This window comes from Phyllostomus discolor, chromosome 3 (assembly GCF_004126475.2).
Source record: "Phyllostomus discolor isolate MPI-MPIP mPhyDis1 chromosome 3, mPhyDis1.pri.v3, whole genome shotgun sequence".
In the NCBI taxonomy this organism is placed as follows: Eukaryota; Metazoa; Chordata; class Mammalia; order Chiroptera; family Phyllostomidae; genus Phyllostomus; species Phyllostomus discolor.
In genome coordinates, this window is record NC_040905.2 from 130,649,095 (window position 1) to 130,675,199 (window position 26,105).

At 38.8% G+C, this 26,105-nt stretch overlaps 1 protein-coding gene across 1 annotated transcript in view; it reads left to right on the top strand.

Annotated features, from left to right (window-relative positions):
• SHC3 (SHC adaptor protein 3) overlaps positions 1-26,105 on the top strand; it is a 225,266-nt gene that overhangs the window by 35,737 nt on the left and 163,424 nt on the right. The window contains exon 2 of the mRNA XM_028531456.2: positions 19,185-19,255. Coding sequence (XP_028387257.1) covers positions 19,185-19,255 — 71 coding nt within the window. The remainder of the gene's footprint in view (positions 1-19,184; positions 19,256-26,105) is intronic.

The window sequence follows — 26,105 nt, forward strand, 5'->3', positions numbered from 1 at the left end:
CACATGCCTGGGTTGTGGGCCAGGTCCCCAGTTGGGGATGTGTGAGAGGCAACCACATGTTGATGTTTCTCTCCCTCTTTGTCTCCCTTCCTTCCCCTCTTTCTAAAAATAAGTAAATATATTTTTTTAAAGAAAAGAAATGAAGTTTCAAAAAAAAAGAAATGAAGTTACTATGAGGTTACAGAAGAATATTTGAACTTACATAGCTTGCATACAATCCTGAGCAGAGTAAGAGAGTTTGGGAAGTTAGACCAACCTCTATAGAGACAGATGTTAGACATGAGTGGGCATCAGAACCCATGGAGACCTTGCAGGAGAGGTAGGATGCATTTCTAACAAGTTCCCACATGATGCCAGTGCTGCTGGACTGGAGACCATCCTTTAAGATCCACTGTCCTAGACTTACCACTCATGTGGATGGTACTTCAGGGTCCTTTCTTCAATTTCTCAGCAATTTGTCTTTCACCCAGGATTCAGCATATTTCTTTTGCTGCCTGTGGTATAGCTTCATGGACATGACTAGTAACCTATAAGATCTCTGAAGGCACTAAGAGACCTGTCCAGTTTCTACCTGAGCATCCTAACAGGTGCAGGTAAGTGTTTATTGGTTGTGATGTGAACAATATAGGAGATCTTTACATTTGTCAGCAAATGCATATGTTATTAATAGCTATAATTAATAAATACTTAGGTATTTTAAAGTCATTTAGGAGACACTTTTTTTTTTTTGCCCAGCACAAGAAGCCTAGAAGGCAAATTACTCAGTATGCTATCAATAAAACATTCAAGATATAATAGACTTTTTTCAGGTCTACTATAGATAAGCACTCCATTTATGAACATGCCTGAAAATAGGAAGACTGGGCACACTATAATTCCAAATGAACTTTAGAAGGTGCCTGTAATTGTCACTGAGGGTAGAAATCACCAGGGTTAACTCTTCACTAATTCCCCTAACTTCCTGTGGCTGGAAAGGTTTAGGAACTGAGGAGCAGGTAACCTTTAACTGTGCAGCTCTCAGAAACTGCACTGGACCTGTCATTCTTGGAGAGTAGTTCCAGGCAGTTCCAGCAAAACCCCCAGGATTGTGACCAATGGGTCTGGCTGGAATCACACACCCAAACTTGACCGAGTGCTGAGGTGGAGAATGGAATTGTAGGAGTAGCTCATATGGGAGGCATTGTTGATCTTCCTGACCACTTCAGTCTCCATTGCATTATCAGAATGAGGTAGTTTGCCAGAGTCAAAGAAGGAGGTTGTAGATACCTCACAATTAGAATCATCAGATATCCTTGATCACTTTGTGATCAATTCTGCGTCATAGCCTGAATGTCTAATTTTTGATGGAAAAATTTTATTTTTTATTATTTCATGGTTGTGTAAGAAAGGGACACATTCTTATACAGTGTTTAGACAATATGGAAGTATTTAGAGATAATACTCCTTCCTCACCATCCTTTCTTCCTACTGCTCCTCCCAGCAACATCTGCATCTTTGAGTCTTCTCTGTGTTCACACCTTTGGGTGGTCTCCATCCTTTGAATTTGGACTGACACTGTGACTTGCTTTAATAATAAAATGTGGAGGAAGTAATAGAATTTTTGGAGAGTGTAAACTTAAATTATTTAAAAAATGGCTGCAGTTGGAATCATAGATGTGCCCCAAGTGTGTCACCATACATTTATTGATAAACATTTGAGGAGGGAGTTCAAAAATTTCCTTTATATAGGCAATTAAGTACTGGATATTTTTCATGTACAATTTCATGCACTTATGCATGGATAAAGTCCTACAAATAATATTCTTGGGTCAAAGGGCAAGCACATTTTTCACATTCATAGAGAATTCCAAAGAGTCTTATGAAAAGGTTTCACCAAATTACACTAGCTATGATAACATGCAACAGGGCCCATTTTCCTGCTTCCTTGCCCAACTTGACTATTCTGCTGGGTGAAAAACTGTATCTCTCTCTGGTGTTTATTTCTGACCTCTGTTCTTCAAAGATGCATGTTGGCCAATTGTCTGTCTTCCTCTGTGAATCACCTGTTTGTGTTCTTTGCCCATGTTTTCTATTGAGTTGATGGGCTTGTTTAATTTATTGCATTTTTTACAGTATTTCACTTGCCTTTTCATGTTACTTCTGTCATTTTTCTTTTCCTACAAACGGTACTAATTTTCATGAGTTTTCCATGACCTTTGAATTTTAGGTCCTGTCACAGGGATGTTATTATCTATTTTCTTCTAATGCTTCCATAATTTTGTATTTTGCTTTAGCTTTTTAATCCTTTTGGGATTTATTTTCATGCACAGTGTATAATGTGCATATTGGAGAGGACATGCCATTCACACAACACAGTGTGCATAACACACACCTTATACAATCATATGCAACAGCTGTGAGCAGGGTTGTGTCAATACATTCTTTTTCTAACGTACAGGAACTCATTTACTTTTTATTGACTGATTTATTTTCTCTAGCGTGATTCCCACAGGTACATATGTTCTTTTCTTCTGGGTCCATTCTAGTTCCTTGCATGATTAGTCTATTCCCATGTCAATTTCACATAATTTTCAACAGTTCTTTTTCATTTTTATCTTCTTCATGAACTTATTTGTATTCTCAAAGATCTTCTTTTATGACATAAACTTTTGAATTAATTTTTAAAGATCTGAGGGGAAAAATCCCATTGGCATCATAATTTCCATTATGATAAATTTGGGGGAGAATTGGTATGTTTTTAGTATTGGGTTGGCCAAAAATTTCATTTGTTTTTTTCTGTAAGATAGCTCTAGTAGTGCTTAGTTGTTTTTAACTTTGAAACAATTTTGTTAGATTATATTTGTGATAGCTGTCATGTCAGTGTGCATTAAAAAACAACTTATCAAAATTGGTGAATTTTTGTGTAGCCATTTCAATATTGAAAATGAAAAAATAAGTGGCATTTTGGATATAAAATGCTTTATTATTTAAGGAAAGGTAAAAATGCAATTGAATTGCAAAAAATGATTTGTGTAGTGTATGAAGGTGTTGTGACTGAATGAACATGTCAAAAGTGATTTGCAAAGTTTTGTGATGGAGATTTTTTGCTGGATGATGCTCCACAGTTGGGTAGACCAGTTGGAGTTGACAGGGATCAAATTGAGACATTAAGAACAATCAATGTTGTATCATTGGGAGATAGCCAACATACTCAAAACATCCAAATCAATAAAGTTATTGGTGAGAATGAAAAATGTGTCTTTTACTTTATGGAGAAAACTAAACAAACTTTATGGTGACCACAATATTAAATAATCTGATCCAGAAATCACAGCATATCTTTGCATAAATGCAAGTTTTCTTTTTTTATTCACCCTTCATTAAACTTTTTCTTTAGTTGGTCATGCCTATTTCTTTAAAAAAGAGGAATTTATTTATTTATTTTTAGAGGGGAAAGGAGGGAAAAAGAGAGGGAGAGAAATATCAATGTGTGGTTGCCTCTTGTGTGCACCTTACTGGGGACCTTGCCTGTAACCCAGACATGTGCCCTGACTGGGAATTGAACCAGAGACCCCTTGCTTCACAGGTCAGTACTCAGTCCACTGAGCCACACCAGCCATGGCTGGTCATGCACATTTCTTAAGTTTATTTAATATTTTTTCTTTTTTATGATTTTAAACAAGATATTTCCCAACATTGGAATTTGTTTCATCTTCCTAGTTTTGTCTTGTGATGTTATTCAACACACACATATATTTTTAAATTTTAATCATTGTTCAAGTACAGTTTTCTCCCCCCTACTCCCATTCCAGCCCACCCACCCAACCCTCCCCCCTTCCCCCCATTACCCCCCACCTCTAGTTTTTGTCCATGTGCCCTCCAAATTTGTTCCTGTAATCCCTACCCATTCCCCCCTGAAATTCCCTCTTCTCTCCCCTCTGGCCACTGTCAGACTATCCCCTATTTCAGTGTCTTTGGTTATATTTTGCTAGTTTTTTTTGTTTTGTTTTGTTGTTTAGATTCCTGTTAAAGGTGATGTCATGTGGTATTTGTCTTTCACTGCCTGGCTTGTTTCACTTAGCATAATGCTTTCCATCTCCATCCATGCTGTTGCAAAGGGTATGAGCTCTTTCTTTCTTTCTGCTGCATAGAATTCCATTGTGTAAATGTACCAGAGTTTTTTGATCCATTCATTTACTGATGGGCATCTAGGTTGCTTCCAGCACCTAGCTATTGTAAATTGTGCTGCTATGAACATCGGGGTGCAAAGGTTCTTTTGTATTGGTGTTTCAGTGTTCTTAGGATAGAGTCCCAGCAATGGAATTGCTTGGTCAAAAGGCAGATACATTTTTAGTTTTCTGAGGAAGTTCCAAACTGCTTTCCATGGTGGTTGTACCAGTCTGCAGTCCCACCAACAGTGCACTAGGGACCCCCTTTCTCCACATCCTCTCCAACACTTGTTGTTTGTTGCTTTGTTTATGATGGCCATTGTGACTGGTGTGAAGTGGTATCTCATTGTGGTTTTAATCTGCATCTCTCTGATGGCTAGCGATATTGAGCACCGCTTCATGTGTCTTTGGATTTTCTGTATGTCCTCCTTGGAGAAGTGTCTGTTCAAGTCCTTTGCCCATTTTTTAATTGGGTTCCTTGTCTTCTTAGAATGGAGTCATGTAAGTTCTTTATATATTTTGGAGATTAAACCCTTGTCTGAGGTATCATTGGCAAATATGTTTTCCCATACAGTTGGTTCTCTTTTTATTTTGATACTGTTTTCCTTAGCTGTGCAAAAGCTTTTAATTTTGATGAGGTCCCATTTGTTTATTCTTTCCTTTATGTCCCTTGTTCTAGGAGACAAGTCAGTAAAAAAGTTTCTGCGTGAAATATCTGAGATTTTCCTACCTACGTTCTCTTCTAGGACTTTAATGGTGTCACGCTTTATATTTAAGTCTTTTATCCACCTTGAATCTATTTTTGTATAAGGTGTAAGTTGGTGCTCAAGTTTCATTTTTTTGCATGTAGCTGTCCAGTTCTCCCAACACCATTTGTTGAAGAGACTATTTTTATTCCATTTTATGTTGCTGCTTCCTTTGTCAAATATTAATTGACTGTAGAGGCTTGGGTTTATTTCTGGGCTCTCTGTTCTGTTCCGTTCCATTGGTCTATGTGCCTGTTTTTATGCCAGTACCAGGCAGTTTTGATTACAGTGGCCTTGTAGTATAGTTTAGTGTCAGGTATTGTGATCCCTCCTACTTTACTCTTCTTTCTCAAAATTGCAGCAGCTATTCGGGGTCATTTATAGTTCCATATAAATTGTTGAAGTGTTTGCTCTATGTCTGTGAAATATGCCATTGGTACTTTAATAGGTATTGCATTGAATGAACACACATATATTTTAACTAGTGTGAAATCCTTGACCTTTCATTGGGGTATTTAACTTATTCATGATTACTATGGTGACTGAGGTGTTTGGACTTATTACTGATATTTCATTTCATATTTTTTCTTTGTCTTTCGTTTGTATATTTTCTGTTTTCTACTTTTTGCTTCCTGGCTATTTAGTTTGGAAGTCAATCATTCTATTCTTATTTTATAGTGGCTATAATTTTTTGCTCATGTATGTAAACTTACATTGTTTTTAGTGCCACAGTTCTGGACCTACCTCCAAGAAACACAATAACTAGCCTTTTGCACGTTTCCCTTCTCCTCTCCAATCTCTTGTTTTAATCTGTCCCTTACCAGCCATGTTGAGATCTTCTGAGATTGAATTCCCCATCAATGTAAAAAACAAAAAACAAACCATAGAGTTCTACATCAATAATTCTTAAGGCATACCTGAAACATTTGTTGATTCCTTATCATTATTTCTCTGAGCCCACATTCTCCTTTTTTTTTGTATTTGTTGTTTTTCTGGAATAATTTTCTCAGAGTGTCTGTGGGTAGTTAACTGTCTGAGCCCTCACTTTCCTCTCTCACAAGAATGCTAGTTAAAGTGGAACTAAGATTTTTGGATACACACTTGTCTTCTTAAGATTTTCAGTAATGATGTCTTCATGTATTTGGTGCTGAAAGAGTTTCCTATGTAAGTAACCTATTTTCTCTTTTCTCCTCCAGGAATGCTTTCAGGAGGTTTCTCTGTTGATCCTTTTGTGCTGAAATTAAGTTTCTGTGTGTCCAAAAGTACACATTTTTTTCTTATTTTTTTTCTGAGAGCCTTAAAAACATAAACTTTCCTTTCTTCCTCCAATTCTAAACTTTTTTTCATTCTTAAATATTTCTTTTCTATATTTTTTATTTTTCTGGAATTCCTATGAGACAGATGTAGGAATTTCTGCATCTAAACTCCAAGGCTACATTTTCTTTTATATTTCAGTCCTTTTTGTGCTGGGAAATTTCTGGGTTCCAGTGTCCAGGCTTTCATAATTCTTTATACAACTCTGGAGCATTGACTGAATTTCCTATTATATCTTAAGTCAATTCATTTTCTCTCTGCTAAGAAAAACTAGGTAAACATGGGACAGAAAAACCAAACTCTCATTCCCATTGGTGACCACCAACACTTAAAAAAAATTCCTTGGAATGTATTGAAGAAGAAAAATATACATTGTTTATAATAAAGACAACAAAGTTTTATTAAAGACAATAAGTAATATTTGAAGTAGACATAGTATCTCCTATTCACGGATAAAAAATAAAATGGAAAATATAAGTTCTTCTCAAGGTAATGTAATATTTCAGTTGGAATTCAGTTTTGGGGGAGTGGGAAAACTTCACAAAAATATTTTAAAACTCTTACGGACAAATACATATAGAAGACGCAGGGTTTGACAAATGAAGTGTAACAGAATAGAGTTCAAATAAAAGTCTCTACAGAAATAGGAATTTAATATTCCACAAAGTTTCACATCAGTCCAGGAATACATGGATGAATTATTAAATCAGTGGTACTGATATAAGTAGTATCCACTTGGAGACTAATAAAATAACTTATACCATATTCTGTAGGTAAATAAACTCTAAGCAGATTAAAAAACTAAATGAAAGATATTAAAATTATTAAATAATGAAATATATAGATAAATATATAATAAATAAATATTGTTAAAATAAAATTTAGAATGTTGTAAAGGTCTGAGGATAAGAAAACCTTCTTAAGCAAGACATGGCAATCCAGAGCCACACAGAAAAATGGTAGACATGTGATCACAGCAATTACTACAATATTACCGTGTAATAATTTGTGTTAGGTGAAATGTAAAAGCCATCAAAATAAAAACGATTCAATAAAAGATTAACATCCCATTAATCTATAAGAAATATATGAACAACCTAATAGAAAACTAGATAAAAAATATGAACACTTAATAGAAAAAGAAGTATGAATGGCCAATAAATAAGTGAGAAAAATTATGTGACTTTATTAGATATCCAGGACGTGCTAATTAAAACAAAGAAGAAATATTTTTGCCTCTGGCAGCCAAAGATTCAAAAGATTGATGCTATACAGTGTTATGAAAGATAGAGAAATAAACATGTCTAGACATTGGTGGTGAGAGGACAACTTGCTACAGACCCTTGGGAGGATAATTTATCTCTCTGATGTTGGTGGTGGTATTCATATAGCACTGTGACTGTGGCTGTGGTGGTGATCATATACCTCCTTGTAGTTGGTCAGGGTCTTCATATAACTCTGTGATAGCGGTGATGGTTGTACTTTCACAACTCAGGGACAGTAGTGGGGCTATTGACTTAGCTATGATGGTGGTGGTGGTGGCAATTACATGACTCTGAGAAGTTAGTCTACATATAACTCTGCTATGCCAGTCATGGGATTCACATAATGTTGAGTTAATGTTGGTGGTGGTGTTCAAATATCACATAATTCTGTGATGTTGCCTGTGGTGGTATTCCCAATAGCCTGTGACATTAGTTGTGGTCATATTCATATAATTCTGCAAAGTTGGCTGGGCTATTCAAATAATTCTGCAAAGTTGGTGGTGATGGTATTCATGTGGCTCTGCACTGACTGAGGTGGTAAGATTTACCTAATTCTGCAATGTTGGTCATGTTATTTGTTATTTTGTGAAGTGGGTACAGGTGGTCTTCATATAACCCTGCCACAGTGGTCATGGTATTCACATAACAGCAATGTGTGGTGGTGACGGTATTCAAATGGTGCTCTGATACTGGTCATGGTATTTACATAATCTCATGGTGTCAGTTGTGGTAGTTGTATAACTCAGTGGTCATGCTGGTGGTAGTTCTTTTATAACTGCATCATTGGCTTGTCTACTTGTATCTGTGACATTAGTCATGGTGTCACATAGCTCTGTCTGTGGTGGTAGTGTAAACATATACACTATATTCAAGTGAGGTGGTTGCATTCACATGACTTCATGACATTGTTTCTGGATTATTCCCATGATTCTGTGAGACTGGTCATGATATTCACATACCAGCATGATGGTGGTAGAGGTGGAATTCAAATAATTATATGTTGTGTATTCACATGACCCTGCAATGTTGAAGGTTGTGTTCACAGATGCTATGAAATTCATCATGGTGTTCCTATAATCTTGCTACAATAATTTGTCATGATATTGGCATAATTGTGCAACATGGGTGGTGCTATTCACATATCTTGTGACAGTGGCAATAATGTAATTTAGATAATGCTATGACTTGGTCATGGTACTGGCGTACCTCAGAGATATTACAAATTTGATTCCAGACCACTTCAGTGAAGCAAATATTGCATAAAAGTGAGCCACATGAAATTTTGGTTTCCAAATGTATATAAAACTTATGTTTACACTACACTGTAGTCTATTAAGTGTGCAATAGCATTATGTCTAAAAATGTATATATGTTAATCAAAAAATACTTTATTATAGAGATTCCAAGATGGCTGCAGAGTAGGTGGAAGCTACACTCAACTGCTCTTGGCCCCAAACCTTCTTACAGCTAAGTTGTAGAGCAATCAACCTGAACAACCAACTGAAGGCTAACTGAACTCAAATAATAACTAGGAATTTATAGGTGAAGCTATGCAGAGACTGTAGGAAGGGAAGAGACATGGAAAGGGATGGCTGGTTCATCCAGGTGACAACTACGAAGCCAGCTATTGCTGCTGCAAAACTCCCTCCCCACAGGAGCATGGGGCCTCAGCCACATGCAAGGATCCTGAACCCAGAGCAATAGAGTTGGGAAGGGGAGCCTACATAAAATTTGGTGGTGAAAATCAGTGAGTATTCATTCAGTCTGCCTGAGAGACACAGATGCCACCTTCCCAAGAACAAATACTCCTATTGTTACAGCACCGGCCTGGTCTCTGACAGCTAGCAAGGTCATGCTGCCATACTTGGGTCCTGCATAAGAGTATGCTGCTTGCACCCAGTAGTGACTTTTGGAGCCCTCATTTCCTAGGGAGGCTTTTGGCAGAGATTCATACAGTGGTTAAACTGTGTGGTTCAGGAAAGAGGGTTGGTATTCCCTACTTTGAGAGCACAGCTGGTACCCCTGCTCATACCTACCGATTTATTTGGCTGGTTCTGTCCTGCTGAGCTCAGCAGTGTGTGTTTGTGTGGAGGGGGGTGCAGAATTCTGCATAGAGCTAGAATTTTCAGACCGCGGTTCCTGGGGAAGCTTTTGTTTGGAAACCAGACGGGAGGGTTCTGGGGTGTGTGGCTACATTGTGGGGTGGGGGTGGCAAATCCAATCTCCTCTGCCAGCTCAGCCTGCACTACCCCAGAAAGGGAAAGAAGTGCCTGCTCCTGTCCTTCAGGCTTGTGGGCACCACCCCCAGTGAGAAACTGTTTGGATCAGCCCAGCTAAGTTCTGAATACCCCTCCCTGCCGGGCTCAGTCCATGGAGGAAAGAGAGAGCAATTCAGAGAGGGGACACTCAAAGCCTTGGAGCTATTGTCTGGGACTGGGATGAAGTGCTTAGCTCCCTCCTGGAGTAGGATGAAGTCTAGACTGGCATCATACCCAATGGGAGACTCTTTGGATTTGTTGCCCTGAGCCTAGGTGGCTGATCTTTCTCCTGCACAGGAGATGCACCCTTCTAAATATGCAGTGAGCCCCTCCTGGGAAAAGTGGAATTGAAGACTCTGGCAGGGACTGAGTGGTTTGGCTCTGGAGCAGGGGCTGCACTTTCCCCTCATTGAGTGCCTGATTGTGTGATTTCCAAATAGGGGACACATTAGCCCTATTGTCTTGACCCCGGTTGCCCTAACCCACTGAGCTTGCAACCTGTGGAAGGGGCTGTGGTTCACAGCCATCCTGGGCCCACCCTACCATCTTTCTTTTGAAGAACACCAGACAACCTCAGGGGGAGGCAGAATAGCCAATAGGTGGAGGCTGACCTCAGGGAACCTTAGTTATTTTACAGATCTGTCTCCAGCTCTACGCTGGCGTAAGCTCATGCTTGTACGTGGATTGACTCTCCCATGCAAATCCAGGTCCAGTAGACACAGCCATACGTAGTAAGAGCATGGTAGCTCCAGACAGGTGGCCCAAGGCTAGCTGCACACAATGTCTGACATCAACCTGTACCTGGACCCCACCAAAGTGGATCAAGAACCAACACAACCAGTAGTCAGTTTCAGACATGAGGGCTTTACCCAACTAGCTGCACAAGGGGCCCACCCAAAGGAAGATTCTGGTAGGCACTAGACCCTCCTGGGAACAACTCTACCTTAGGAGGCAATCCCTGTATAGCACGTTATACACAGTGATCAAGATTTACTCTTATGGTCAGTCAGACTGAAGGGTTAATTCCACCCACAAAACAGCCAACAGCATTCAAGACTTAAGTACAACAGGAGGGTGAAAATAAGCCAACAGAACATTCTTGGAGCATGGAGCTCAGATAATCTGGAAGATTGTGCCACTGAGTCCAACAAGACACTTTCATCATAAGGCGATCATAACAAGTTTGGGAGTTATAGAATATCTACCTAATACACAGAGACAAAATGGGGAGACAAAGAAATGTGCCTCAAATAAAAGAACAAGAGAAATCTCCAGAGAAACAAATAAATGAAATGGAAACAACCAACATGCCAGATGCAGAGTCTAAAAAAATGGCATAAGGATGTGCAAGTACCTTGGGGGAAGAATAGATGACATCAGTAATAACTTAAACAGAGATAATAAGCATTAAAAAAGACAAAGAAAACATAAAAATGAGCCAGTACAAGATAAAGACTACAATATGTGAAATGAAGAATACACCAGATGGAGTCAACAGTCAGGTAGATGAAGCAGAGGATGAAATCAGTGACTTAGAGGATGAGATTACAGTAAGAACCTACATAGAGCATCAAAAAGGAAAGAGAATTAAAAAAAATGAGGGAAATCCAAGGGACCTCTGGGACAAAATCAAGCACAACAACATCTGCATCATAAGGGTACCAGAAGGAGAAGAGAGAGAGCAAGGGGAAGAGAACCCGTTTGAAGAAATAAAGGCCAAAAACTCTAACCTGGTGAAGGAAAAAAAGTTATACAAGTTCAGGAAGCACAGGGAGTCCCACTCAAGATGAATCCAAAGAGACCCTGCCAAGACACATCATAATTAAAATGGCAAAAGTTAAAGACAAAGAGAGAATCTTATAGACACATAAAAGAGACAGTTACCTACAAGGGAGCTCCCATAAGGCTGTCACCATATTTCTCAACAAAAACACTTCAGGCCAGAGGGATTAGAATGAAATATTCAAAGTAATTAAAAGCAAGGACTTGTAACCAAGATTACCATATACAGCAAGTCTGTCATTTATGACTGGAGGTGACATAAAGAGTTTCCCAGACCCCCCACCCTCAAAAAAGGGCCAAAGGAGTTCATTACCACTAAACCAGTGTTGCAAGAAATGTTAAAGGGCCTGCTTTAAGGAGAAGAAATAGAGAGACTAACACAGGTATAAAGAAAAAATGGCAGTAAATTAGTACCTATAATTAATAACCTTAAATGTAAAGGGATTAAAAGCTTCAATAAAAGACATAGGGTAGCTGAATGGATAAGAAAACAAGACCCATATATTTGCTGTCTACAAGAGACCTACCTCAGAACAAAAAAATACACAGACTGAAAATGAAGGGATGGAAAAAATATTCCAAGCAAATGAAACAAACAAACAAACAACAAATGCTGAGATGGCAATACTTATATCTGACAAATGGATTCAAAACAAAGGCCACAACAAGAGACAAAGAAGGTCACTACATTATATTAAAGAGATGACCCCAACAAGAGGATAACTCTTGTAAATATATATGCACCCAACATAGAAGCACCTAAATATAGAAGAAAATGTTGGTGGACATTAAGGGAGAGATAGACAGCAATACAGTCATAGTAAGGGATTTTATCACCTGACTGTTATCAGTGGATAGATCTTCCAGATAAAAAATCAACAAGGCAACAGTGACCTTAAACAACACAGTAGATCAGGTGGATTTAATTGACATTTGTAGAACATTTTACTCCAAAGTAGCATAATGTACATTCTTCTCAAATGCACAAGCAAATTCTCAAAGATAGGCCACATGTTAGGATACAAAATAATTCTTAAAAAATTCAAGAAGACTGAAATTATATCAAACATCCTCTCTAAACACAATGGTATGAAACTAGAAATCAACTACAAAAACAAAACAAAACAACAAAAACAAAGCCCAAAATAAAAAAAAATATTCAAATATGTGGAGGCTAAATAGCATGTTGTTAAGCAATAAATGGCTTATCAATGAGATCAAGAAATAAACAAAAACTACCTGGAAACAAATGAAAAATTAACACATGACAACCCAAAACCTATGGGACACAGCAAAAGCAGTTCTGAGAAGGAAGTTCATAGATTTACAAGCCGACCTCAAGAAATAAGAAAAATCTCTAATAAGCAATCTAACCCTACACATAACAGAACTAGGAAAAGAACAACAAACAAAGCCCAGGGTAAGGAGAAGGAAGAAATTATATGACATAGAGTGGGAATAAATGACATAGAGACTAAAAAGATAATACAAAAGATCAGTGAAACCAAGAGCTCATTCTTTGAGAAGATGAGTAAGTTTGATGAACTTTTAACTAGACTCATGAAAAAAAAAAAGAGGACTCAAATAAATACAACCAGAAATAGAAGAGGGGCAGTAACAACTGGCACCAAAGAAATACAAAGGATTTTAAGAAAATATTGAAACAACTATATGCCAACAAATTAGACAATATAAATGAAATGGATAAATTCCTAGAAACATACAATCTCCCAAAACTGAACCAGTAAGGAGCAGAAAGCTTGAATAGACCAATAACAAGTAATTAAATTGAAGCAGTAAGCAAAAAAAAAAAAAAAAAAAAAAATCCCAGCAAACAGAAGTCCTGGAACAGATGGCTTCACAGGCAATTTTTACCAAATTCAAAGGAGAATTAACACTTATCCTTCTCAAACTATTCCAAAAAATTCAAGAGGATGAAAATCTTCCAAGCTCCCTTTATGATTCTAACATTACCCTAACTCCAAAACCAGAAAAAGACAGTACAAGAAAGAATTATAAGTGAACATTCTTGGTGAACAGAGATGCTAAAATCCTCAACATAATATTAGTAAACCAGAGCCAACAACACATTAGAAAGTCACACACCATAACTGAGTGGGATTTCATTCAGTGATGCATGATTGGACAGTATTAAAAAATCAATAAATGTGATACATCACATGAAAAAAATTACAGAGTAAAATCATATGAGTATGATCATATCAGTAGATGAAGGAAAAATGTTTGATAAAACCCAGCACCCATTTATGATAAAAAAATTTCAGCAAAGTAGGAATAGAGGGATCATTCCTGAAACTAATAAACACCATACATGAAAATTCTTCAACCAACATCATACACAGTGGGCAAAGACTAAAAGAGTTTTCTTTAAGAGCTGGAGTGAGACAGGGATGTCCATTTTCACCTCTCATTCAACATAGTACTGGAAGTCTTCACCACAGCAATCAGACAAGAAGAAGAAATAAAAGGCATCCAAATTGGAAAGCAGGAAGTAAAACTGTCATTATTTCAAAATGACATTATATTGTACATAGAATACCCTAAAGACCACCAAAAAAACTACTAGGTCTAATAAATGAATTTGGAAAAGTAGCAGGATACAAAATTAATATTCAGAAATCAGTGTAATTTTTATACACCAATAATGAACAATCAACAGAGGAATTAAGAAAACAGTCCCATTTACCATTGCAACAAAATAAGATACTTGGAAAACTATAGGACATTGAAGAAAGAAATTGAAGAAGATATTAGGTAAACATTGCTCACCTCTTTGTACAACCACATCAAAATTACAACTAAAATATAAAAGAACCATAACTCAGAACCACCAGAAATCAAGTTGAATGGAAGTCTGAAAACTATGGAATTAAGGAAACCACATCCATCCAGACTGGTAGGAGGGTCAGAGAGGTGGAATGGGCTGGCCCCACATCCACATGCGTTGGATAAAAATTCAGAAGGAATATTTTGGGAGTGAGTAGTCTCACCCGCAAATCAGGTACCCTGGCCCAGGGTTCCAGTGCCAGGAAGATAAGTTCCCATAACTCCTGGCTACAAAAACCAATGGAGATTCAGTTGGTGGAAGAAACTTCTGGAGCCCTAAACAGTTCCCCTTAAAGAACCCACACATGAATTTGCTTAGACTCATTCCCACCGAGCTTCAGCACTGAGGTAGCAGCTTGAAAAGCATCAGTGGCATACAGGGAGGAACTGAAGTGTCTGGCTTCAAGGTGGGAGCTGGGGGACAGCTTTCTCCCAGACAGAAAGGTGGGCAGAGGCCATTATCCCCTTTCTGAAGTCTTCCCCTCCCCAGCAGAGCCATAGAGCTACAGAGCTGGCAGGCAGATGCCATATCTGAGACCACATTGACATGGCTGACATTGTTTTCTCTGCACTGGAGATCCCTGAGACTTTGTTCTATCCAACTTATGGGCACACCAAAACTATTAACTGTGACATTTCGATATGAGTGGCATTTGTTTGTTCGTGCTTTGCAAATCCCAAAATCCTATCAAATAAGCAGCAGCCAGCCTCAATGAGCCAGCAGGCCCCCATACCTCTTGTCAAGTGGCCCCAGGCCTGGTGCTAGCAGCAGCCAACCTAGATTCACAGCTTAGCTTTGCCTGGTAATCTCAAAATCCAGCACAAGCAGCAGCCATCTCATGCAGGATGGCCCTGGGGAGAACACAGGTGGGGACTGACCTCGGCCTGCACAACCCTGGAAAGCCCAGAGCCTGCACACCCAGTGGACAGCTACAGACCATGTCAGAGCACCACCACCATGGCCCTGCACAGCTGATTTTCCATGGAGGGTGGAGGTAGGTGGTCAGTAGTCACAGCTAGTCCTTGCAACTCATTGGCCTGGATAAATCCTTCCCATTGAGGGGATTAAAAACTACAAGTAGGTAGTTACAGAATAGCCATAGGGATATAAAGTACAGTATAGGAAATGGAGTAGCCAAAGACCTTATATTCATGACCCATGAACATGAACAATGGTGTGGGGATTGCCTGAGGGAGTAGGGCGTGCTGGGTGGAGACAGGAAAAGGCTGAAAATTGGGACAATTGTAATAGCATAATCAAAAAACATTATTAAAAATTAATATAAAGAAGCCAAAAAAAGAAATTGAGGAAGATACAAATAAGTGAAGCACACACCATGCTCATGGACTGGAAGAATTAATATTATTATAATGTCTGTACTACCCAAGACAATCTCTAGGTTCAATGCAATTCCTATTAAAATACCAATGGTATATTTCACATATCTAGAACAAATATCTTAAAAGTTTATAGGGAACCAAAAAAGACCTCAAATAGCCTCAGCACTCTGAAAGAAGAACAAAGTTGAAGGTAGAACAATATGTGATATGAAGCTATGCTACAAGTTAATTGTAATCAAAACAACCTGGTACTGGCATAAAAACAGGAATATAGATCAATGGCATGGAATGGAGAGCCCAAAAATTAACCCATGCATTTATGGTCAATTAATATTTGACAAAGGAGGCACAAACATACAATCGAGTAAAGACAGTTTAATAAATGGGGTTGGGGAAATTGGACAGGTACATGCAAAAATAAAATTGGACTATCAACTTGCACCATACACCAGAATAAATCCAAAATGGATAAAAAACTTAAATGTAAGCCACAAGACCATAAAAATCCTAGAAGAAAACATGAGCAGTAAAATCTCAGACATTTCTTGTAGAAATATTTTTTGCTGATATATGTCTAGGGCAAAGGAAACAGGAAAAATAAACAAATGACACTGTTCAAAATAAAAAACTTTTGCACAGCAAAAGAAACCATCAACAAAATGAAAAGCAAACCCACTGTTTGAGAGAACACATTTGCCAATGGTACTTCTGTAATGGCATTAATTTCTAGAGTACCTAAAGAACGTACACAAATGAACACCAGGAAGACAAACAATCCAATTTAAAAATGGGCAAAGGATCTGAATAGACACTTCTCCAAAAAGGACATACAGTTGGCTTATAGACATATGAAAAAATACTCAATGTCAGTAATCATCAGAGAGAGGCAAATTAAAACCACAACGAAGTATCACTTCACTTGCCACAACGGCTATTATCAATAAATCAAATAGCAATAAGTGCTGACGAGGATGTGGGGAAAGGGACCTTAGTGCACTATTTGTGGGAATGCAGACTGGTGCAGCCACATGGAAAACAGTATAGAGCTTCCTCAAAAAATTAAAAATGGAACTGCTTTTTGACCCAGTGATACCACTTCTAAGAATGAGACACCAATTTGAAAAACACATCACAGCAACATTGTTTGTAGTAATTAACGTGAATGACGGTGCCCGTGGTATTCACATTACTCTGTGGTGGTGATATTCATATAACTCTGCAAGCTTGCTCATAGTTTTCAATAGCTCTTTGATGGTGGTCATGGTATTCAGATAACCTGTAGTGGTGTCATCACATCCACACACTTGTGATGGTTGTTATGGTGCATCCCCCTAAGTTTGCAACTGTGAAAAGTTAGTGATGATGGTATTCACATAGTGATGTAGTGATGTAGCTATGACACAATGCTACTTTGGTGATAGTAATTACTTCACTTTGTAATGTTGCTGGTGGTAGTATTCACATAACTCTTGGACACAGGTATGATATACACATAACTGTGACAGTGTTGGGTGTGGCCATCTCATAATTGCAGAGTGGGTCAATGTCTTCGTATCTCTTAGTGACAGTGGTAGTGTGATGTGGACCCTGGCTTGTGGGGTCCTTGACATTGTGGATGGGGGAGAGACATTCACACAGACTATGATGTTCTGTGGAGGAAAAGGGAGGGCAGCTTTGCTCTCAAGGAGAGCAAAAAGCTGTGGCCCTTGCCGTGTCAGGCCTTTATTGAGTTTCTTGGCACTTTACATGATGGTCCTCATTTATTATGCTCAGGCTGGCTTTAGGTGATTACCTTTTACAGAAAACAAAGGAGCCAGATGCTGCTAATCATATCACAGAAGAAGGATATTTGCAAATGAAAAGGGACAAGTAGTTGAACTGGTTACATGCCATACTGCGGAGTTTTAGCTTGGATTTTAGGAAGTTACAGTAAGCACTTGCTGTCTCAATTCAGGGTGAGGGAGTTTTAGCAAAAGCAAGAGTCAAAGCGGCCTAAGTACATTGCAGGCCTGATTCCCTACAAGAGAACCTACCCATGGGCGTGGGTCCCGTGCATCTCCAGGTGGGAGCTGGGCCCACGCCACACAGAACGGTCTCCTACAGTAGTGGTATTCATATAACCTCCTATAGTGGTGGTGGCATTCACACGCCTCTGTAACAGGGCCTGTGGTATTCACATAACCTACACTATTGTTCATAGTTTTCATATGACTTGTGATAACACCATGCTATTTACATAATTCTGCCATGCTGATCATGGTATTCATGTAACTCTGCAATGGTGGGTGTGGTATTTATATAAGTCAGTAACTTTGGTGGTGGCAGTAGTCACATAGCCCAGTGACAGTGTGGTCCTGGAGTTCACCTGTCTGTGATGCTGGTCACTGTAATTACATGGGTGTAGTGTTGATGGTTACTTTAACTCTTATATTTCTGCCACATTGGTCATGGTATCCACATAGCTGTGATGGTGGTGGTGGTATGTAAATAATTCTGATGTGATGGTAGCAGTTTCATGTGACTTTGCAATGGTCAGGGCAAAAACCTCATTTTATAGGTAGAGAGACTTAGGCTTAGGCAAGTTTTGCTTAAAGTTACATAATGAGATATTACAGAACCAGGCCCAAATTCAGGTTTTCTGAATAATTCAAGTTCAGCCTTTTCTGTATTACATCATAAAGTCTCTTCCTGCTAAGTCTAAATTTAAAAGCCTTAGTACAAAAATGTACCTTCAAACTCCCCATTGGCTTTGGAACATTAATGTTGTATCTTTACCATTCTAGTTGTTTATCTAGCACCTTAGCTGTGTCCATATATTCACACATACATACACACATTTTTATGTGAAAAATGAGAAAAAATTAACTATAAATGCAGATGTGTAAATTGAACTTTTATTGAAAATTTATGTTAAATAATGCAGAAAAGAGCTGTCTGGTAACCCAAAATATAGCATCTTTGAGGATAATGTATAGTTTATTTATAGAATCCATAATGTACTGATTAAATAATGAAATATAATATTGGCAAAAATGTTGATTCTGTAGTATATTCTTTCACTCTTTCTTTAAAAATTATAAAGCTCTAGAAGCCTTATAAAGTACTAGAAATATGATGTTGTGATGTTGGCATCTGGGTGGTGATTACTGGGTAGAAATGTGTTTAAACAATCATTGAATTATAAATTTAAGATTTCTGTATTTTGTGGCATATAAGTTATACCTCAACAAGGGTTTTAAAAAATATATTTCTAAATAAAATGAAAATATGATGGGTTTCAGAAAGGTAGTGCCAATCCAAGCACTCAAGATATTTTCTTATGAGATATTGCTTTTATAGAAAGAGGGAAAAACACCACCATGAATAGCAAGTTAAATGTGATTTAAGACATGTATGGCTTCCAGAAATGCCCTTGGTGTTGTAAGGGAGTTTCTCTTCATCTCAGCTGCCAGGGCTCATGATTTATCTTTTTTCCCTTCACAGTACTTGGGGTGCATTGAAGTTCTACGCTCAATGAGGTCTCTTGACTTCAGTACAAGAACACAAATTACCAGGTAAGCCCTTGTTGAAAATGGAATTCTATGATTTTATTTAGGAAAGGAATGATTTTATAAGTTAGCATCCTAGAAATTTCCACAGAAAAAGGCTGCCCCTTGAATGCTGGTGACTGGTAACAGGGAGTCAGGACCCACTGTGTTTCAAGACTTCTACATGTTTATGCATATTTGTGACATGTGTCTCTTGACGTAGCACCCTAAAGGACACTTCCCACTTCCAAGTGCTTTTTGTAATTAAACTGCAGACAAATGGAGTGATTATATATTTTTCTTTAATAAATGAAACTCTAATACCAGATTGATATTTTAAAATTTGTAAAATATGTTCTTTTTAAAAAGAAAATCAAGGTGTCAGGAATGATTTCCAACAGTATACACAGAAAATAAATTACTTAGAATAGAAAGTAAAAATATTAATAGGAGTAGTAATTTAAAGATCAGAGCAGTTCTTTTAAGGGGTCAGTGACTTAGGGCAGGTTTATATATTCTCCATCATCAACTAGATTCTAAACTTCCTGAGGGTGAGTTATGTATTTAAGCCTTGTTTATATGAAATTCATAGCCTAATGCACTTTATACATTTAGAAAAATGCCAATTCAAGTGACCTTGAACAGAACTATAAAGGTAGGAATGGATCTGTTACAAAGCTATTTCTGTGGGTATAATCTTATGTTGCTTTGGCAGTTGTGAAATTATTCAATCTAAATTGTGACCCTAGAAAACTACCCAGAACAGAGAGCCCAGAAATACACCCAAGTCTCTACAGTCAGTGAATATTCAACAAAGGGGTCAGCAACATAAAATGGAGTAAAAATAGCCTCTTCAACAAATGGTCTTGGGAGAACTGCACAGCCACGTGCAAAAAAATGAAACTCGAGCACCAACTTACACCATACACAAAAATAAATTCAAGGTGGATAAAAGATTTAAATATAAGCCACGACACCATTAAAGTCCTAGAAGAGAACATAGGCAGGAAAATCTCAGATATTTCACGCAGCAATATTTTTACTGATATGTCCCCTAGAGCAAGGGACATAAAGGAAAGGATAAACAAATGGGATCTCATCAAAATAAAAAGCTTCTGCATGGCTAAGGAAAACAGTATTAAAATGAAAAGAGAACCAACTGTATGGGAAAACATATTTGCCAATGACACCTCTGACAAGGGTTTGGTCTCTAAAATATATAAAGAACTCACAAGACTCCACCCCAAGAAGACAAACAACCCAATTAAAAAATGGGCAAAGGACTTGAACAGACACTTCTCCAAGGAGGACATACAGAGGATCCAGAGACACATGAAAAGATACTCAAGATCGCTAGCTATCAGAGAGATGCAAATTAAAACCATAATGAGATACCACTTTACACAGGTCAGAATGGCCATCATAAACAAAGCAACAAACAACAAGTGTTGGAGAGGATGTGGAGAAAAGGGAACCCTAGTGCACTGTTGGTGGGATTGCAGACTGGTACAACCACTATGGAGAACAGTATGGAATTTCCTCAGAAAACTCAAAATGGATCTGCCTTTTGACCTGGCAATTCCACTGCTAGGATTCTATCCTAAGAACCCTGAAACACCAATCCAAAAGAACCTATGCACCCCAATGTTCATAGCAGCACAATTTACAGTAGCCAAGTGCTGGAAGCAACCTAGGTGCCCAGCAGTAAATGAATGGATCAAAAAACTATGGTACATTTACATAATGGAATTCTATGCAGAAGAAAGAAAAAAGGAGCTCCTACCCTTTGGGACAGCATGGATGGAACTGGAAAGCATTATGCTGGGTGAAATAAGCCAGGCAGTGAAAGACAAATACCATATGGTCTCACCTTTAGCAGGAACCTAAACAACAAAACAAACAAACAAGCAAAATATGACCAAAGACACTGAAATAGAGAACAGGCTGACAGTGACCAGAGGGGAGAGAAGAGGGAATTTCAGGGGAAATGGAGAAGGGTTTATAGGAACAAGTAGAAAGGACACATGGACAAAAACTAGGGGGGGTGGACATGGGAGAGAGCTGGGGACGGCTGGGTGGGTGGACTGAGATGGGAGTAAAAGGCAGAAAACTGTATTTGAACAACAATATAAAATTTTAAAAATGTTTAAAAAATACCTCATGTATTTCACTTACTTTTGTACATCTTTGGGTTAGCATGCCAAAGTACAAAGATTAAGCTTTAGAAAGCAATTACTTGTAGTAATTAGTTGCTAAATGATGGATGCACCTCAATTCTATGCTTTAAGCACCACAAGATACCTCATCTTCTTTCATGAAGAAATTAATGTTCAAAAGAATTGATATTTGTGTTTTCCCTAAAGCTACTCAGGACCCATGTACATGGTAGGAACATACCAACATTCATAATCTACACTAAGGGAAGAATTCATGTCCACATATTAGCAGAAAATAGTTTAATTGCCAAGGCCAAATAATGGTATTTTGAAGTGAGAGCATTTAAAAGAAAAGTTTGAATGTTTACTTAGTCAATCATCCTGCCCATGACAAGGCATGTGTAGTGCAATGTCTTTGGTCAGAACACTCTGTCTCATGCCTGGGGTGATACTGGAACATATTTCATTGTTCACCTTCTCCTGTGTGGTGGCTATTGTTTTTAAAGAGAGTTGTCAACTATTTCTAATGAATTCCCTTTATACATACTGGAACTTCTGAGATACTCATGCTGGCTGTGAATGTGCAGTGTGCTGCCTTACTGTGCCTTCCAGGTTTGAGGGAGGAGAAGGATGCATATGCAAATGTCTGAGGGACATATGAGTGGCACAGCCATGTCCTGCTTGTGGGAGGGTGGTGGGCAGGGGGTAAGTAAACAGTGCCCGTGCTCTTTTGGATGAAGGTCTTAGCAGTCTTTTGGGTAGAACCCAAATGGGTAGATGCAACAATAACATTGAAGAAAGCCATGGAACAGACCTCCACTTCCATTCTGTTTAGATTTTAGCAAAGGTGCAGCTATGTAATGGGCTGGGTAGAGCACCATTCTTGGATACAGGAAAATTGGTGTGGAATTCTTGTTGTACCAGAATTGCCTTGAGTTTATTAGACTTTTTGAAAAGTATGTTTGCTTGTCTCCGCAATGCTATCTATCTCTTGCCTCATTTTTATTGCATGACATGTTTCTTATTTCAGTTGATAGATGAAGACCACTCATAGGCAACAATATGACAAATCAATGTCAGAAAGAAGTCTTTCATCCAGGAGAAGAATACCCAGCAATGTTCTTTAAATGTAGCACATGGCAAAGCTTTCAAGGCCTCTGTGGTAACAGAGTGTTAGACATGTCTGAGATTAAACTCCGCCACCGTGGTTTACTTTGTATACTAAAGACATTCTTGAAAACTTGTAGGGAAATATAACATTGTAATTAAGTTATATTTTACAGCCTCTAGGAAAACCTGTTCCCCAAATCACTTAACCATGCCTTTTATACAAAATATTTTCATAAACAAATAACCAATGTTTACTCACCTGTTCCACTATTTCAAATTTTGTATACAAGTGTCTTTTGAAGGTTCTGACAGTTGAACCAAGTGTCCTTTTGTTGGGTTGGTTTAGTTTTATGCTGTTCCTGTGTCTGAGTTCAGATTAACAGTGGGGCTTGCAATAGTACAACTCCTGGATTGCTGATCTCTTACTAGTAGATAACTTTAAAAACTGCCCAGGAGCTGCCATTGTTGTATACTTAGTTTTGGCCATGACTGTTAAATATCTTGCACACTAACTCTTTGGACAAAGGAGCTTGGTAACTTGTTCACACTAATGGTGCCAGCTACATGGAGTTGGCCTATATGTAGAGTCCAGCTCTGCCAATTTCTACCTCAATGGCTATTGTGAGAATCAGGACAGTTTGTACATCTAATGCACACAGGACAGGGCCTGGCAAAGGGGCAGCCTTGTTTAAGTGTTTGCTCCATCTCATTGCCTGAGCTTGTATTCAGTACAATGGGTGAAAGACTCCAGTGTTCAAAGAAGGGAGTGTTCATGAACATAAGAGCAATTGAGGGCCTTATAGATGATGGTCTCAGACACTTCTGCTTTTCTGGATCAGACTGTCAGTGGGGTACAGAGAGGAGTTGAGAGATGTGGTATTTGTGAAAGTCGGCCCACGGGACAGGAGATGCACTTCAGAAGAAGAAAAAGCTTCTGAAGAAGAAAGTAGCTCCCCAATGTGCCCTTGTTTGCCAACCCCAGTATGGTTTTTACTCCCAATATGTCCTTTATCCAGTAAAGTTTTGGAATGTGGCATAAAGTACCTCCCCATACCCTATAGATTCACAATTACATCATTGCACTATTGCAGGCTATCAGAAATTCCACTGCTGAGAACCATGAAATTTGGCTATTGTAGTGTTTCTCAAACTTGCTCCTCACAGCAGCACCACTTCATAGTCTGTGAAAACACCATTAGAAACCATTCTTCTGCATGGGTTTCACACCATGCTGTGCAACACCTAAGGAGTGGGAGGGATGGTCTGTAGTTGGTGTTGCTGTGGGTGTGTGGTGTTGCCATGGGTGGGTGGGGGTTTTTTAGAGGGAAAGGAAGGGAGGGAGAAAGAGAGACAGAGAAACATTGATGTGTGGTCACCTCTCACAGGTCCTCCATTGGGGACCTGGTCCACAATCCAGGTATGTGCCCTGACTTGGAATCGAACCAGTGACCCTTTGGTTCACAGGCTGGCACTCAATCCACTGAGCCATACTAGCCAGGGCATTAGTACATGGGGATTTCCAAAAGATGTTATGTGGCCAACAACTTTGGAAAACCACTGCTCCTGTGTCTGGCCTGACCATCAGGCAATCACACCATGCATCTCCCTGAGATGTACTGTCATGTGACTACTTTCAACTCAAGTTGGGGGATGGGTCCAACATCCAGTAAGAGGATTCAGGGGAGACCATGCTATCTGAACTGACACCTTGAAAGCAGCCTGTTGGGCCACCCTGCACAGTGATAAAAAGACCCCAGTGTGCCCTTGATCACTGGAATAGCCTTACTTTCTTTCTCCTTTCCTTTGCTTTCCTTATCTGCTCATTTTAATTTTACATATTATGTTACATTTTGCATATTATTGGAAGTCATCTTAAGCCACTTTTAGGGCATGGAAGGCTATACATACACATACATAATTAATCCCAGAGCACTCAGCAGGGTGGTCTTTCTCCAACAGTAAATGCAAACATCTGACATGTATTTTTGGTTCTAAATGACTCCAGCTGACTGCAGGAAGTCAGCTGGAGTCATTTAGGAGGTTGGTTCTAAATGAGTCATTTATAACTCCTTGGTTTAGACAGCTAAAGGTCAAGTTTGCCTTCCACTCATGGTTGTGTAGACATGTGGACTTAGCCATATGTGGGCTTGCTAAACTTCCATGGTGAGCTCAGCTAGATGTATAATATGTTGCCCAGGGCCTAATATAAACTCGCTTTTTTCAAACTGTAGAGAGTGAACAACTGAATCTAGTTTAGGTTTTTTTGTTTTACTATTTTAAAAGTTGTCATAGTTTCAGTGGTCCCTGAATACCCTGGTTTGACCTAGACATTTACCAGCACTGCCCCATGGACTGGTCCACTCCCATCATGACACTTGGTCTAAAATTTCCAAGGATTCTGCTTTATTTTTTATTTTTTTAAATTCTATTTTAATTGTTATTCAAATACAGTTTTCTGCCTTTTACTCCCATCTCAGTCCACCCACCCAGCCGTCCCCAGCTCTCTCCCATGTCCACCCCCCCTAGTTTTTGTCCATGTGTCCTTTCTACTTGTTCCTATAAACCCTTCTCCATTTCCCCTGAAATTCCCTCTTCTCTCCCCTCTGGTCACTGTCAGCCTGTTCTCTATTTCAGTGTCTTTGGTCATATTTTGCTTGTTTGTTTGTTTTGTTGTTTAGGTTCCTGCTAAAGGTGAGACCATATGGTATTTGTCTTTCACTGCCTGGCTTATTTCACCCAGCATAATGCTTTCCAGTTCCATCCATGCTGTCCCAAAGGGTAGGAGCTCCTTTTTTCTTTCTTCTGCATAGAATTCCATTATGTAAATGTACCATAGTTTTTTGATCCATTCATTTACTGCTGGGCACCTAGGTTGCTTCCAGCACTTGGCTACTGTAAATTGTGCTGCTATGAACATTGGGGTGCATAGGTTCTTTTGGATTGGTGTTTCAGGGTTCTTAGGATAGAATCCTAGCAGTGGAATTGCCGGGTCAAAAGGCAGATCCATTTTGAGTTTTCTGAGGAAATTCCATACTGTTCTCCATAGTGGTTGTACCAGTCTGCAATCCCACCAACAGTGCACTAGGGTTCCCTTTTCTCCACATCCTCTCCAACACTTGTTGTTTGTTGCTTTGTTTATGATGGCCATTCTGACCTGTGTAAAGTGGTATCTCATTATGGTTTTAATTTGCATCTCTCTGATAGCTAGCGATCTTGAGCATCTTTTCATGTGTCTCTGGATCCTCTGTATGTCCTCCTTGGAGAAGTGTCTGTTCAAGTCCTTTGCCCATTTTTTAATTGGGTTGTTTGTCTTCTTGGGGTGGAGTCTTGTGAGTTCTTTATATATTTTAGAGACCAAACCCTTGTCGGAGGTGTCATTGGCAAATATGTTTTCCCATACAGTTGGTTCTCTTTTCATTTTAATACTGTTTTCCTTAGCCATGCAGAAGCTTTTTATTTTGATGAGATCCCATTTGTTTATCCTTTCCTTTATGTCCCTTGCTCTAGGGGACATATCAGTAAAAATATTGCTGCGTGAAATATCTGAGATTTTCCTGCCTATGTTCTCTTCTAGGACTTTAATGGTGTCGTGGCTTATATTTAAATCTTTT